General features: G+C 48.1%; 1 protein-coding gene across 1 annotated transcript in view; it reads right to left on the reverse strand.

Annotated features, from left to right (window-relative positions):
- LOC106609571 (staphylococcal nuclease domain-containing protein 1) overlaps positions 1 to 18689 on the reverse strand; it is a 348667-nt gene that overhangs the window by 84763 nt on the left and 245215 nt on the right. Inside the window, exon 18 of the mRNA XM_045700024.2 lies at positions 1895 to 2036. Coding sequence (XP_045555980.2) covers positions 1895 to 2036 — 142 coding nt within the window. The remainder of the gene's footprint in view (positions 1 to 1894; positions 2037 to 18689) is intronic.

The following is an 18689-nucleotide window of genomic DNA, read 5'->3' on the forward strand; positions in this document are numbered from 1 at the left end:
CTGTTCTGAGCACGCTCCAACACCTGAACATCTCCGGGATGGGTAGCGTGTACGTACGTAGTATTAGTGAGGGGTTATGTCGGGTGCCAAAGGCTGCCAAAGGCTGCCACGCTCCAACCTGATAGGATTGTCACGCTCACAGCGACGCAGGGCTCAGATTGGCTCTAAATGAATGCTAATTAATTAATTATCGCATTAAGACGAATTAACTGATGACGAAAGTCAATTTCATGGCCTCTGCCAAAGTCAAGTGGCACTGGAAAAAGGAAAGGGGGATACCTAGTCAGAATGCCTTCAACTGAAAGGTGTCTTCAGCATTTAAACCAACCCTCTGAATCAGAGAGGTGCCTTAATGGACATCCGGGGAACAGTGGGTTAACTGCCTTGTTGAGGGACAGAACGACAGATCTTTACCTTGTCACCTCGGGGATTCGATCCAGCAACCTTTCGGTTACTGGCCCAAAGCTCTAACCACAAGTCTATCTGCCGCCCCATGAACGGGAGGGGGAGTGAGACCCCCACCCACCCCCACCTCGTTATGGAACACACTAGTGAATGCGTGATTGAGTGAATGACCGAGAGAGGAAGAGAGTGATTGAACCAATAAAAGTGTCTTTGTGTATATGTGATGATGCAACACGCTCATTAACCCCTACTCTGTCCAACCAACCCCTCGTTCCCACGAGGCATGGGACCATTCACGCATTCAATCACAGCCTCCCGTCCAATTCAAGGAGCCAAAAGGGGAAAGACGCTCTCTACGGCTGTAGTGTGTAGTGTACACACTAACCAGCATGTTGTTAGACATGAGACGCCACACACAACCGTTCCAGCTATGTTGTGTCTGAACACATTACTCCGAGTGTGTAGAAAACATTGGTAAGAACATTAATATTAACGGTAAGAAGGTTGTTTTTTAAGGAGAGCCATAAAGAAAGACGTCCCTTAACATTGTACATTTGTAATGCCTTTGGGCTGTGGATGAGTGGAGGGGGTTGAGTCTGGGTCAGCTAGAAGAATGATAATGATATAAAATGTGAGGGTTGGTTCCCTCTGTCGATGGCAGGGGGTTGGATGGGTTAGTAGTAATTACATGAGTGGCTGGCCATAGTGCTGCTTCACTGGGCTCGGGCTAACAGGCCTACATAAACACACTGTCGCTCACAACACACACACAGAATGCAAACAGACACAGACAGAAACACAAAGATGCAGACAAACACACACACACACAACCTTGGCAGCCCACAGAGAGAACAATGATGACCATTAGTACAACAGCAACAGGAGATGCTGTACACTAGATCACCTCTTTAAGCTCAGAGGGCTAAACTATTGTCTGACAGAAGTTATTTTTATGTAAAATATTCTGTAACAAGTGTTGTTTTTGTGCTCAATGGTGGATCTATTCATAATTATTGACCCACTGACCCATAATGCATCGCACACGGAGAGCGAGGGGAGGAGGGTGATGGCAGGTGCAGCCACGCCAAGACACCTGGGATTGTTATTTATTCTGTCTGAAACGTTCCCTCCCTCCACTGGGGAATGACAGAAAAATCTGGTGGTTTATTATTCCAGTCTTTCAGTAGCAAAAACAAGCAGAACGTCGGTGTGTTTCTCTGCAGGAAGGTGGAGGATGCAGAAGGGAGATACATGTGAGAGCAGAGAGAGACAGTCTGGGCTGTGGGGCAGAACTGCCCGTCATCCATGAAGCCAGCCTCGTGCTAGTCCCGTCTCTCGCACACACACAAAAACACAAACCAAAACAACCCTGTCAAAATATCAGACAACCCCCCCCCACACACACACACACACACACACACACACACACACACACACACACACACACACACACACACACACACACACACACACACACACACACACCCACCTGTCTCCACGTCCTGGGTGTAGAAGTGCATGGTGTCCGTGATCTCGGTGACGTATACAGCTCTGTAGTTGGCTGTGCGCTCTTTCTCCTCCATCACGTGCACCACCTCCTCCACCTTCTTCTCCTCGTAGTTGGCCCAGATCTGAGGGGGGGGGGAAGGTCACATGATTAGGGTGAAGCATGACAGAACACGCCCTGTTCTTATGTGTAATATAATGATATCATTAATATGAGGTCTTTCTCGTTAAATTGGGGATCTACTTGTAGGACAAATGAAATAATATTCAGTCCACTGTCTTGACTAAAGAACACAGCAAAAAGGACATTTCTCATGTCTAAACCTCCAGCTAAGCATGCCAGTTCCTTATTATACGTCACATGATCCAACATCTAACATACTCAAAACAAACCCAAACCAGACACCAAACTACTACTTTAATCACTGCCAACTCTAACAGAACAATTCATTTACACTCCTAAATGACTTGATTCACACCCTGTTTTGATGCCAAAGGGAAATACTGTCTAGAACAAACAACCCCTAGACCAGAGAAGCATGGGTCTGTTATCTAACAGCAACACCAATCCCCTGTGGGACAACCTCTCTCTCTCCCTCCCTCTCTCCCTCCATCTTTCCCTCTCTTCACCGTCCTCTAGAGTGTTTTTGGTGTGGAAACCAGGTCAGCTCCTCTCCAAGGTTGGCCCTCTGTCGGGAAGGCAGGAGGCTCATTAAGGGAAGAGTGCTCCGCTTGGGGCCACAAATCAAACACTATGGTCGACGCTATGGACACACAAACACACACGAAAACACGCGCGCGCGTGCGAGGGACAGGATGACAAGAGCTGCCTAATCATCTCTCCACCAGCTGATGTTCTGAGGCTCCTGTGATGGGGTCACTGAACCCCAGTGCCAGGGAGAACAAGTGGAACACAACTTCACAACAACTAAAGTCTCCTTTTCTTGTGTAACACCACAACACAGCTTGTTCTACTCCTTTCATTTCCACCGCAGGCTGTTGTGTTTACTTGCAGGTAAAAAATAAAAAAATATGTTTGTGGTTTTTATATAGTGTAGCGATATCAAATCAAATGTTATTTGTCACATGCTTTGCAAACAACAGGTGTAGACTAACAGTGAAATGCTTAAAGGCCCTTCCAACAATGCAGAGAGATTTATTTTGAAAAAGTGATAACATGAGGAATAAATACAATGAGTAACGATAACTTGGCTAAATACAAAAGGTACCAGCACCTAGTCAATGTGCAGGGGTACAAGGTAGATATTACTATGTTTGATAAAAGTTATTCTGCATAGATAATAAACAGCAAGTAGCAGCAGCATGTGAAGAGTTTGAATGGATATGTGTGTATGTGGCATCAATAAGTAAGTGTGTGCATGTTGTGTGTTTGTGTGTGTTGGAGTGTCAGTGTAGTATGTGTGAGTGTGTGGTTAGAGTCCAGTGACTGTACATCGAACCTGTGCAAGAGAGTCAGTGCAAAAAATAAGAATGAAATAAGCAGCTTTATGGCTTGAAGTTGTTCAGGAACCCTCTGGTCCCAGACTAGGCAGCCTTATGGCTTGAAGTTGTTCAGGAACCCTCTGGTCCCAGACTAGGCAGCCTTATGGCTTGAAGCTGTTCAGGAGCCTTCTGCTCCCAGACTAGGCAGCCTTATGGCTTGAAGCTGTTCAGGAGCCTTCTGGTCCCAGACGAGGCAGCCTTATGGCTTGAAGCTGTTCAGGAGCCTTCTGGTCCCAGACTAGGCAGCCTTATGGCTTGAAGCTGTTCAGGAGCCTTCTGGTCCCAGACTAGGCAGCCTTATGGCTTGAAGCTGTTCAGGAGCCTTCTGGTCCCAGACTAGGCAGCCTTATGGCTTGAAGCTGTTCAGGAGCCTTCTGGTCCCAGACTAGGCAGCCTTATGGCTTGAAGCTGTTCAGGAGCCTTCTGGTCCCAGACTAGGCAGCCTTATGGCTTGAAGCTGTTCAGGAGCCTTCTGGTCCCAGACTAGGCAGCCTTATGGCTTGAAGCTGTTCAGGAACCCTCTGGTCCCAGACTAGGCAGCCTTATGGCTTGAAGCTGTTCAGGAGCCTTCTGGTCCCAGACTAGGCAGCCTTATGGCTTGAAGCTGTTCAGGAGCCTTCTGGTCCCAGACTAGGCAGCCTTATGGCTTGAAGTTGTTCAGGAGCCTTCTGGTCCCAGACTAGGCAGCCTTATGGCTTGAAGCTGTTCAGGAGCCTTCTGGTCCCAGACTAGGCAGCCTTATGGCTTGAAGCTGTTCAGGAGCCCTCTGGTCTCAGACTAGGCAGCCTTATGGCTTGAAGCTGTTCAGGAGCATTCTGGTCCCAGACTAGGCAGCCTTATGGCTTGAAGCTGTTCAGGAGCCTTCTGGTCCCAGACGAGGCAGCCTTATGGCTTGAAGCTGTTCAGGAGCCCTCTGGTCCCAGACTAGGCAGCCTTATGGCTTGAAGCTGTTCAGGAGCCTTCTGGTCCCAGACTAGGCAGCCTTATGGCTTGAAGCTGTTCAGGAGCCTTCTGGTCCCAGACGAGGCAGCCTTATGGCTTGAAGTTGTTCAGGAACCCTCTGGTCCCAGACTAGGCAGCCGTATGGCTTGAAGCTGTTCAGGAGCCCTCTGGTCCCAGACTAGGCAGCCTTATGGCTTGAAGCTGTTCAGGAGCCCTCTGGTCCCAGGCTAGGCAGCCTTATGGCTTGAAGCTGTTCAGGAGCCTTCTGGTCCCAGACTAGGCAGCCTTATGGCTTGAAGCTGTTCAGGAGCCTTCTGGTCCCAGACTAGGCAGCCTTATGGCTTGAAGCTGTTCAGGAGCCCTCTGGTCCCAGACTAGGCAGCCTTATGGCTTGAAGCTGTTCAGGAGCCTTCTGGTCCCAGACTAGGCAGCCTTATGGCTTGAAGCTGGTCAGGAGCCTTTTGGTCCCAGATTTCTCGCTCTGGTACTGCTTGTCACCATCTTTTAGCAGCTGGCTAATTATTTAACTGTGTGGTATCATCAGCTAATTACCTTCACAAGGTCTCTCTCTCTCTCCCTCCCTCTCCCCTTCTCTCCCTCCGAGCAGTGTTACATGCTGACTAGACCAGGCACGGGCGTGAGTCTGCGTGTGCCATCGTGTGCATGTTGATTTTGTCCATCCACACCAGATGCGATCAGGATGCGCAGGTTAAAATATCAAAATTAACTCTGAACCAACTATATTAATTTGGGGGACAGGTCGAAACACATGAAACATTCACGGCCATTTAGCTAGCTAGCTTGCTGTTGCTAGCTAATTTGTCCTGGGATATAAACATTGGGTTGTTATTTTACATTAAATGCATAAGGTCTTTTTTTTCTGGGTCATTGTAAACTTTTGACCCAATTTACGTCAAACGTGTTCTCTCCTCCGACAATTAATCCACAGATAAAAGAGGAAACCTAGTTAGTTTCTAGTAATCTCTCCTCCTTCAGGCTTCTTCTTCTTCTTTGGACTTTATATGGCAGTTGGCAACCAACTTTAAGGTGCATTACCACCACCAACTGGACTGGAGTGTGGACCTCAGTTCATCTTTCAATCACCCACGTGGGTATATGCTCCTAAAAGCCAATGAGGAGACGGGAGAGACGAGACTTGCAGCACATCAAGCATTAAAAATATAACCGAAGTTCTATTTTAGTGCCTGGCTACGCAGACGCTGATTGACGCGCACGATCAGTTTGGAGGAAATAACTGAATAACATGTATGTGAACATTTATTTCGCAATGCCGCCGCAGGTAACGCGATGCGTGGTGTGGTCAGCATGTTAGCATGGTAGGCTAATTACACCCAGCGTTTTATAGGCCTTTTTCAGCATGCTAGCACTAACCAATTACATCTGACGTGTGCAGCGTAAGACATTTACAGGCCCATTTCACTACTGCAATGAGTCGTGCTAGTGAATCGGCTTACTGCCTGCTACCTTGAATCATTGGGAAAAAATATTTATTATACAACAAGTGACACAGAGCGCCAGCCGAGCGAGCCTTGGCAGGTGCCCTGCCCACCTGGAGACAAAAGACTGGCTCAAACCACCCAATTACATTCAATTGCTTCTTCGTGGTGCCAAATAAAGGGAAGGGACATTTTAAAAAAATAAAAAATTGTGGCTACGACTGACCAGGAGTTAATTAAGACCCAAACATGGCCACGCTTCAAACTTCCACCGGTCTTTTCCCCTCAGATATTAATGGAGTCAATACCTACAATGCAGTGGGGCTTCAGCAGAGGGTAATGACATGTCCGGGCTTTTAATCAAACCTGCAGGACCAATCCGAGTGACACAGATTAGCGTGTCACTGTCATTACCGTGGCAACTGTCACCGTGGTGGCGTCTCTGTGGGGGTTTGGGAGTCGTTCATGATGATTCAGGTCAAGTGACCTCTGACACGTTGGCCCACGTCATGCTGCCGCAGTGGCAAGGGAACAGGAGGAGAGAACACACACAGAATGCCAATCACAGAGCTGCTTTCACAACGATGATGCAGAAGTGGCCTTCCACATGGTGCTCGCCCCCACACACATTCGACCTCACTGTGCCCCAGGCAGATGACCTTCTGTGAGCAACCGACCATTCCTGTTTGTTCCACTTGAATGCAGGTATGTGACTGCGGTTGCTGCTTCGACACAGTAGACGTGAGAGAGCGAGAGGAGTTAGGATTCCAAGCTCCCTGTGTCCGGCTCCAAAAAGCAGTGACAGTAAATCATCAGGCCTCTGCTCCTGAAAAGGAAAACTGTTCCAAAAGGAGGACAGCAACAGTGTTCCAAAAGGAGGACAGCAACAGTGTTCCAAAAGGAGGACAGCAACAGTGTTCCAAAAGGAGGACAGCAACAGTGTTCCAAAAGGAGGACAGCAACAGTGTTCCAAAAGGAGGACAGCAACAGTGTTCCAAAAGGAGGACAGCAACAGTGTTCCAAAAGGAGGACAGCAACAGTGTTCCAAAAGGAGGACAGCAACAGTGTTCCAAAAGGAGGACAACAACAGTGTTCCAAAAGGAGGACAGCAACAGTGTTCCAAAAGGAGGACAGCAACAGTGTTCCAAAAGGAGGACAACAACAGTGTTCCAAAAGGAGGACAGCAACAGTGTTCCAAAAGGAGGACAACAACAGTGTTCCAAAAGGAGGACAACAACAGTGTTCCAAAAGGAGGACAGCAACAGTGTTCCAAAAGGAGGACAGCAACAGTGTTCCAAAAGGAGGACAGCAACAGTGTTCCAAAAGGAGGACAGCAACAGTGTTCCAAAAGGAGGACAGCAACAGTGTTCCAAAAGGAGGACAGCAACAGTGTTCCAAAAGGAGGACAGCAACAGTGTTCCAAAAGGAGGACAACAACAGTGTTCCAAAAGGAGGACAACAACCGTGTTCCAAAAGGACAATAACAGGGCTTCCAAAAGGACAATAACAAGGGTTCCAAAAGGACAATAACAGGGCTTCCAAAAGGACAATAACAGGGCTTCCAAAAGGACAATAACAGGGCTTCCAAAAGGACAATAACAGGGGCTCGAAAAGGACAACAACTGGGGTTCCAAAAGGACAATAACAGTGTTCCAAAAGGACGACAACAACCGTGTTTCAAAAGGACAACAACAATAGTATTTCAAAAGGACAACAACAACAGTGTTCCAAAAGGACAACAACAACAGTGTTCCAAAAGGACAACAACAACAGTGTTCCAAAAGGACAACAACAACAGTGTTCCAAAAGGACAACAACAACAGTGTTTCAAAAGGACAACAACAACAGTGTTCCAAAAGGACAACAACAACAGTGTTTCAAAAGGACAACAACAGTGTTCCAAAAGGACAATAACAGTGTTCCAAAAGGAAACATCATGAGTGGTAAAGTAGCAAGCTATTAGGACTCTGTGATCTTCAGTACCCCGGTGAATGATGTGTAGCCGGCACACGTGCACACATACACGTGCGCACATGCACGCGCACGCACACGCGCACGCACACGCGCACGCGGTTGAAAACTGAGACCTACTGGATAATGTGAAGGCAGGGTCCATTGCTGTAATGGTCTCCCTCATGATGGAAGACAGACAGACACTCCTACACACTGAAGCCACATGAAGAATGATGTGATGCTGGTGATGGTTCCACAGGGATGCTGGTCCATGTTGACTCCAATGCTTCCCACAGTTGTGTCAAGTTGGCTGGATGTCCTTTGGGTGGTGGACCATTCTTGATACACACAGGAAACTGTTGAGCGTGAAAAACCCAGCAGTGTTGCAGTTCTTGAAACAAACTGGTGCACCTGGCACCTACTACTAAACCCCAATCAAAGGCACTTAAATATTTTGACTTGCCCATTCACCCTCTGAATGGCACACATTTAACATGTCTCCTCCCCTTCATCTACACTGATTGAAGTGGATTTAACAAGTGACATCAATAAGGGATCATAGTTTTAACCTGGATTCACCTGGTCAGTCTGTCGTGGAAAGAGCAGGTGTTCTTAATGTTTTGTACAGCAGGTGTGTGACACACAGTAAAAGTCTGTGGCTGAGTTGCACATGATGTGTAATCATAATCAGTAGCCCCCACCGTTCAGAGTAGGGCCCCTACAGCACACTGCTGCCATAGTGACTGATGGATATGGCTGAGTACACTGGTATCAGCATGTTATTAACACACCCAGGTCAACATGGCATGGGGTTTAACATGGGATAATCATGCTATGCTAGTGAAGCATGAACAGTCAGTAGTGACAAATGGTAAGAGATAGCTGAACCAAAGCCTAAGGGTGAACTGTGCCTTGCAGATGTCACAGCCAAACCCCTGGAGGTACTGAAGAGTAGACTGACTGTTTTACTAAAACCCCAACCGGCATTATATACAAACGTGCAAAGAAATGTTCAAATGAACTAACTAATAAAGTTAAAAACATTGCAGTGTGAAGAGAGGAGACGTGAGTCTGGAAGGGCTTGCAGCAGTACTGGTATAGACTGGAATGGGAGGTCATTTAGAATGTCCTGACAGACTAAGAGACATTACATTCAGAAAATTCCCTTTTTCACACACACACACACACACACACACACACACACACACACACACACACACACACACACACACACACACACACACACACACACACACACACACACACACACACAGAACCAGGGGGATGGGGACATTGGGAACATTGATTAAAGGTGACAGCATGTCAATTCCAATAGAGTGTGTTCGGCCTGGGGGAGACCAAATCTCCATCAACACCCAGAGCACAGACACACACACACTAGTGCATACCCACACATTCACTGGGGTATACTCACCCACACATTCACTGGGGTATACTCACCCACACATTCACTGGGGTATACTCACCCACACATTCACTGGGGTATACTCACCCACACACTCACTGGGGTATACTCACCCACACATTCACTGGGGTATACTCACCCACACACTCACTGGGGTATACTCACCCACACATTCACTGGGGTATACTCACCCACACACTCACTGGGGTATACTCACACACCCACTCACTGGGGTATACTCACACACCCACACGCTCACTGGGGTATACTCACCCACACACTCACTGGGGTATACTCACCCACACATTCACTGGGGTATACTCACCCACACATTCACTGGGGTATACTCACCCACACACTCACTGGGGTATACTCACCCACACACTCACTGGGGTATACTCACCCACACATTCACTGGGGTATACTCACCCACACACTCACTGGGGTATACTCACCCACACACTCACTGGGGTATACTCACCCACACATTCACTGGGGTATACTCACCCACACATTCACTGGGGTATACTCACCCACACACTCACTGGGGTATACTCACCCACACACTCACTGGGGTATACTCACCCACACATTCACTGGGGTATACTCACCCACACATTCACTGGGGTATACTCACCCACACACTCACTGGGGTATACTCACCCACACACTCACTGGGGTATACTCACCCACACATTCACTGGGGTATACTCACCCACACATTCACTGGGGTATACTCACCCACACACTCACTGGGGTATACTCACCCACACATTCACTGGGGTATACTCACCCACACATTCACTGGGGTATACTCACCCACACATTCACTGGGGTATACTCACCCACACACTCACTGGGGTATACTCACCCACACATTCACTGGGGTATACTCACCCACACATTCACTGGGGTATACTCACCCACACACTCACTGGGGTATACTCACCCACACATTCACTGGGGTATACTCACCCACACACTCACTGGGGTATACTCACCCACACATTCACTGGGGTATACTCACCCACACACTCACTGGGGTATACTCACCCACACATTCACTGGGGTATACTCACCCACACACTCACTGGGGTATACTCACCCACACATTCACTGGGGTATACTCACACACCCACACGCTCACTGGGGTATACTCACACACCCACACGCTCACTGGGGTATACTCACACACCCACACGTTCACTGGGGTATACTCACACACCCACACGCTCACTGGGGTATACTCACACACCCACACGCTCACTGGGGTATACTCACACACCCACACGCTCACTGGGGTATACTCACACACCCACACGCTCACTGGGGTATACTCACACACCCACACGCTCACTGGGGTATACTCACACACCCACACGCTCACTGGGGTATACTCACACACCCACACGCTCACTGGGGTATACTCACACACCCACACGCTCACTGGGGTATACTCACACACCCACACGCTCACTGGGGTATACTCACTCACCCACACGCTCACTGGGGTATACTCACACACCCACACGCTCACTGGGGTATACTCACACACCCACACGCTCACTGGGGTATACTCACACACCCACACGCTCACTGGGGTATACTCACACACTCACTGGGGCATACTCACACACACTCACTCACTGGGGCATACTCACACACACACACTCACTGGGGCATACTCACACACACACACTCACTGGGGCATACTCACACACACTGGGGCATACTCACACACACACACACACACACACACACACACACACACACACACACACACACACACACACACACACACACACACACACACACACACACACACACACACACACACACACACACACACACACACACACTCACTGGGGCATACTCACACACACTCACTCACTCACTCACTCACTGGGGCATACTCACACACACACTCACACACTCACTGGGGCATACTCACACACATACTCACACACTCACTGGGGCATACTCACACATACACACACTCACTCACTGGGGCATACTCACACACACACACACACCACACACACTCACTCACTGGGGCATACTCACACACACACACACTCACTGGGGCATACTCACACACACACACACTCACTGGGGCATACTCACACATACACACACTCACTGGGGCATACACACACACACACACACACTCACACACACACTCACTGGGGTATACTCAAACACACACTCACTCACTGGGGCATACTCACACACACACTCACTCACTGGGGCATACAAACACACACACACTGGGTCAAACACACACACACACGAGAAGAGTGAGATGAGGGTAGTAGGGTGCACAAGGACACACACACAGGTTGGATGAATCCACACTGCTGTCATTCTCTGTTCTACACGACACAGTGAACTATCTCTCGAGGTAGGACATGCCCGCAGACCTCCACATCAGCTTCAGTCTAAACCATTTCCAACAACCCTGCTACTCCTTCTCTGGTGTAGGCTATACACTAGCTTACTTGTCTCATACTGGTTTTATCAAACTACTCTACCCAGAAGCCTTTGCCCTCAACTTCAAGTACTTCACTTGCAGCCTGTTGAAACAAGTTTTCAAACCTATCACACAATGAAAAGTACAGCACTATTCGTTAGCAATTGAGGTAATTGACATTTAGAAAATACGCAGCTGTGGAAAAGCTAGTCATATCTGTGTAGCTGGAAGAGAACATGAACGTAGGGAGAGAGTATTGAGCAGCCTCTCTCCAGTTACACCACCCACATATGTAGTTTCATTGTTAATTCATTATTCAATAGTGCACTGCAAACAATAGAAATCAATACAAGTGCTTTTTATTAATAAAAGTTCCCTTTGCAGATCAATGTAAGCCTCTATTAGGTTCCTAATGAAGGGGCCTTGAGAAGTGAAAGCCTCATTAAATAAATGGCTGCTCTCTTGCCACCTTTCCCTTCTCGAGTCTACATCTTAAATGATGAGTGAACCTCGAACGTCCGTCACCAAACACTCAGCCAGAGAAAACAAACTGAGCCCAAACTGTGCTTGTTTGATGGGAGACACGAGACGAAGCCCCCCAAGAAGATTCAATAAAGTAAATACAGGCTACATGTTCACCTGAACTTCAAAACATTCAGACCTAGTTCCCAATCCCACATTCAATAACAAACATGCACCATTCCTCCAATTCAATCGTCCAACCACAAGGTATTCACTCAGGTCAGGACATAAACCACTACCTCATCCCCACTAGACTTGATTGGTAAACCAATTGGAATACCAGGCTTTCCGTTGAGCACAACGTTGTATTAATGAGTAGAGATATTGGGTTGATGGGGGGTTCGCGGGCCTGTGGGTGACCCCGGATTCCTCTGGCTCAACCGTTGCCATGGTGTGTCGAGGGAACTATTCCAGGCTGGAAATGATGAACCAGCCTGGCGAATCAGAGTGCCCCTCCAGCCAGCCAATCCATCCCACCACTACACAGGCTCAATCTATACCACTACACCACTCAACCTAACCTGGGGCTCTATAGTGTAGCTGTGATCTACAATGCATCCCATGTAAGAACACGGTCATACGTAACCTAGGCCTGGTACGCGTTCGCCAACACAATGACAATCCACACAACGCTTTCTGTAATGGGGACGCGATCTAAGCCTACTATGCATTCATCAGCCACATAGAATACGACTGACAATAACATGAATTAATACAATCATTGTATTTCTATGGACAACACATTCTGGCAAGCAGTACAACACTTACTGTACATGACAGTGTGCAACACCAGGACCCACTGAGCAATCGGCGACCCACACAACACACATTGATGACCTGTGGTGTGATGTGAGCAATTTACTGATGATGCTTTACATACATGTGTTCAGCCATGTTAATGAATTGTTAGAAGGACAGAATGTGATGTCTATACACAGTGCATCCATCATGGAACAGCTGTATTAATAATGACTACAAGCATGTTAACAGGAATTATCATCGCTGGTAAATGTTTGAAAAACATGCACAGTGGGGGAGGAATCTGTAAAGTGCTTGGCTGATTGGCACATGGGAGGATGTGAACAAGACCAATATCCTCAGGGGTGTGTGTGTGTGTGTGTGTGTGTGTGTGTGTGTGTGTGTGTGTGGAGCCAGAATGTGCGTTCTACACGATCTGAAATGCTGTTTTAATAAAACCATCGATCAAAAACAGGGAGGCATAAAATCCCTTCTCACTTGTCTTAAGTGCAAATGTTCATTTTTCAACCATCTGGGTGATGAGAGGGGTGGTGGCTGGTGGAGCTTAGAGAGCGATAGAGGGTTAACCATGACTGATTTAACAACGAAGACCGATGTTCTCGTCAGGTAACACACGGGGAGATGTGGACTGAACGGTGATTTGACTGATTGCAATCACTTAAGGTAAGAACACAATCCTCCGACAACACAGAGCAGGTGACTCGTAGCAATTTTCTTATTTGGTGCATATCACATTTCCTCCTGATCCAACAACGAAAGAAAACCATAGGGCTCGTCTCCGATTGGATGGGTGCTTGATTGACAGGTGTCATTGGGGACCCACACACCAGTACACTGGGGACAACGGTAGAATGTGTGGACATTTGACAGGCGGTATGATGTATGGAGGAGACCTGGTTATCCAAGGACATTAACCCAATCAACCAAGGTTAACAGGGGGTGGTCACGGAGCATTAACCCCTCGTGGCTCGCCCTGTCTCAGGGGATTAAGCGAGAAGGGTGGATGTTTGTGTGTGATGATTTACGGTGTCTGTATGTTAGTATGAGGGCTAAGTGTTTCTCACCTCACTGCCCTGCAGCGCATGACTGCCTTGAGCACAACACCGTAATAAAACACACATGTAGGCGACACACGCATACGTAGTCCACACACACACACACACACACACACACACACACACACACACACACACACACACACACACACACACACACACACACACACACACACACACACACACACACACACACACACACACGGCCTTGGGAAGACAGGTGGGGACAGGAGGGTGAGCTAGCACAGTACCTTCACACAATGGGGCACCATAATAACACGCTGGCTTATTGGCTCTAAGGACACAACGATAAACACAATAGCCCAACATAGAGGCCAATTTAACAATACTATACTAGGGCTGGGCCTATATACATACCAATCCCAACACACTAGGGCTGGGCCTATATACATACCAATCCCAACACAGTAGGGCTGGGCCTATATACATACCAATCCCAACACAGTAGGGCTGGGCCTATATACATACCAATCCCAACACACTAGGGCTGGGCCTATATACATACCAATCCCAACACAGTAGGGCTGGGCCTATATACATACCAATCCCAACACAGTAGGGCTGGGCCTATATACATACCAATCCCAACACAGTAGGGCTGGGCCTATATACATACCAATCCCAACACAGTAGGGCTGGGCCTATATACATACCAATCCCAACACAGTAGGGCTGGGCCTATATACATACCAATCCCAACACAGTAGGGCTGGGCCTATATACATACCAATCCCAACACACTAGGGCTGGGTCTATATACATACCAATCCCAACACAGTAGGGCTGGGCCTATATACATACCAATCCCAACACAGTAGGGCTGGGCCTATATACATACCAATCCCAACACACTAGGGCTGGGTCTATATACATACCAATCCCAACACACTAGGGCTGGGTCTATATACATACCAATCCCAACACACTAGGGCTGGGTCTATATACATACCAATCCCAACACACTAGGGCTGGGCCTATATACATACCAATCCCAACACACTAGGGCTGGGCCTATATACATACCAATCCCAACACAGTAGGGCTGGGCCTATATACATACCAATCCCAACACACTAGGGCTGGGTCTATATACATACCAATCCCAACACACTAGGGCTGGGTCTATATACATACCAATCCCAACACACTAGGGCTGGGCCTATATACATACCAATCCCAACACACTAGGGCTGGGCCTATATACATACCAATCCCAACACACTAGGGCTGGGCCTATATACATACCAATCCCAACACAATAGGGCTGGGCCTATATACATACCAATCCCAACACACTAGGGCTGGGTCTATATACATACCAATCCCAACACACTAGGGCTGGGTCTATATACATACCAATCCCAACACAATAGGGCTGGGTCTATATACATACCAATCCCAACACACTAGGGCTGGGCCTATATACATACCAATCCCAACACACTAGGGATGGGTCTATATACATACCAATCCCAACACAGTAGGGCTGGGCCTATATACATACCAATCCCAACACACTAGGGATGGGTCTATATACATACCAATCCCAACACACTAGGGCTGGGCCTATATACATACCAATCCCAACACACTAGGGCTGGGTCCATATACATACCAATCCCAACACACTAGGGATGGGTCTATATACATACCAATCCCAACACACTAGGGCTGGGTCTATATACATACCAATCCCAACACACTAGGGCTGGGTCTATATACATACCAATCCCAACACACTAGGGCTGGGTCTATATACATACCAATCCCAACACACTAGGGCTGGGCCTATATACATACCAATCCCAACACACTAGGGCTGGGCCTATATACATACCAATCCCAACACACTAGGGCTGGGTCTATATACATACCAATCCCAACACAGTAGGGCTGGGCCTATATACATACCAATCCCAACACACTAGGGCTGGGTCTATATACATACCAATCCCAACACACTAGGGCTGGGCCTATATACATACCAATCCCAACACACTAGGGCTGGGTCTATATACATACCAATCCCAACACACTAGGGCTGGGTCTATATACATACCAATCCCAACACAGTAGGGCTGGGCCTATATACATACCAATCCCAACACACTAGGGCTGGGTCTATATACATACCAATCCCAACACAATAGGGCTGGGCCTATATACATACCAATCCCAACACACTAGGGCTGGGCCTATATACATACCAATCCCAACACACTAGGGCTGGGTCTATATACATACCAATCCCAACACACTAGGGCTGGGTCTATATACATACCAATCCCAACACACTAGGGCTGGGCCTATATACATACCAATCCCAACACACTAGGGCTGGGTCTATATACATACCAATCCCAACACACTAGGGCTGGGTCTATATACATACCAATCCCAACACACTAGGGCTGGGCCTATATACATACCAATCCCAACACACTAGGGCTGGGCCTATATACATACCAATCCCAACACACAAGGGCTGGGTCTATATCACAGCACAGGAAACCACTGTGGCTCAGCCCACTGATCCAAGAGGTGTAGGGTGTAGTAGCACCTGGGGTCAGCTTTTAATATTGTGCACTAATGGATTGGGGGAGGGGAAGCTGATCTCAGATCTGTACCTAGTAGAAACTTCACCCCAGAGCCATATAAGCAAGACTTCATTCTTTACAAAAGGCTAAACTTCAATGCCCACCCACCACTCACTTAAACCACACAGATACACACAGGCAGACACACACACAAACACACACAGACACACACACACAGCGGCGGTCTAACAAGCCGTGAGCTCTAACAGCCCTAATCCCTTTTTCCCACCCAGTCTCTCCCAGACAGCATCGAAATCTCGAGGACAAGACGGGAGAGGAGGAGAGGAGAGAACGCAGAGAGACCTGGATGTGGTTACTTAGCAAATAGATTATGCATTAAAACTGAACAGGTGGTGCGGCTGGTGGTGAGTATTGGGGGGGAGTGAGCAGCTGGGAATTTAAACAGAGAGCGAGAGAGGAGGGTGAGAGTGAGATGAGGGGGGAGAGAGAGAGAGAGCGAGAGATTGAAAGAGAGAGAGACTCTCCTTAGCCTCTCATATCATAGCCAACAGATGTCCGTAGTCGGTCGACAGTGGGCGGCGGCTGGGCGAGCAGCGGTGGGCTTACATGGCTCATTTCAGAAAATGACCCTTAAGCTCTCTCTGGTTGTAGCCTTTAACTTTTTCAAATTGACACAGGAGCTCATCCACCATTCACTTTACTGGTTCTGGGTTAGCACTTGGCGCTGAGTGCTAAGGAGTTTGCCGTGGCGGACGCTATTGTCACCTGGATACCGAGGTGACCACAGCATGGCGTAACCATGGAAACAGGAGGAAAAGCATGCATGTGGAAAAATCTTGTGACACACATGCAAAGATGAACACACACACACATCTCTGTTTTGATGCGACCCGGGCTCTCTCCATCATTCACATGAACACACACACACACCTCTGTTTTGATGCGACCCGGGCTCTCTCCATCATTCACATGAACACACACACACACCTCTGTTTTGATGCGACCCGGGCTCTCTCCATCATTCACATGAACACACACACACACCTCTGTTTTGATGCGACCCGGGCTCTCTCCATCATTCACATGAACACACACACACACCTCTGTTTTGATGCGACCCGGGCTCTCTCCATCATTCACATGAACACACACACACACCTCTGTTTTGATGCGACCCGGGCTCTCTCCATCATTCACATGAACACACACACACACACACCTCTGTTTTGATGCGACCCGGGCTCTCTCCATCATTCACATGAACACACACACACACCTCTGTTTTGATGCGACCCGGGCTCTCTCCATCATTCACATGAACACACACACACACCTCTGTTTTGATGCGACCCGGGCTCTCTCCATCATTCACATGAACACACACACACATCTCTGTTTTGATGCGACCCGGGCTCTCTCCATCATTCACATGAACACACACACACACCTCTGTTTTGATGCGACCCGGGCTCTCTCCATCATTCACATGAACACACACACACATCTCTGTTTTGATGCGACCCGGGCTCTCTCCATCATTCACATGAACACACACACACACCTCTGTTTTGATGCGACCCGGGCTCTCTCCATCATTCACATGAACACACACACACACACACACACACACACACACACCTCTGTTTTGATGCGACCCGGGCTCTCTCCATCATTCACATGAACACACACACACACCTCTGTTTTGATGCGACCCGGGCTCTCTCCATCATTCACATGAACACACACACACACACACACACCTCTGTTTTGATGCGACCCGGGCTCTCTCCATCATTCACATGAACACACACACACACCTCTGTTTTGATGCGACCCGGGCTCTCTCCATCATTCACATGAACACACACACACACCTCTGTTTTGATGCGACCCGGGCTCTCTCCATCATTCACATGAACACACACACACACCTCTGTTTTGATGCGACCCGGGCTCTCTCCATCATTCACATGAACACACACACACACCTCTGTTTTGATGCGACCCGGGCTCTCTCCATCATTCACATGAACACACACACACACCTCTGTTTTGATGCGACCCGGGCTCTCTCCATCATTCACATGAACACACACACACACCTCTGTTTTG

Source organism: Salmo salar, chromosome 17 (genome assembly GCF_965601325.2).
Source record: "Salmo salar chromosome 17, fSalSal1, whole genome shotgun sequence".
Taxonomy (NCBI): domain Eukaryota; kingdom Metazoa; phylum Chordata; class Actinopteri; order Salmoniformes; family Salmonidae; genus Salmo; species Salmo salar.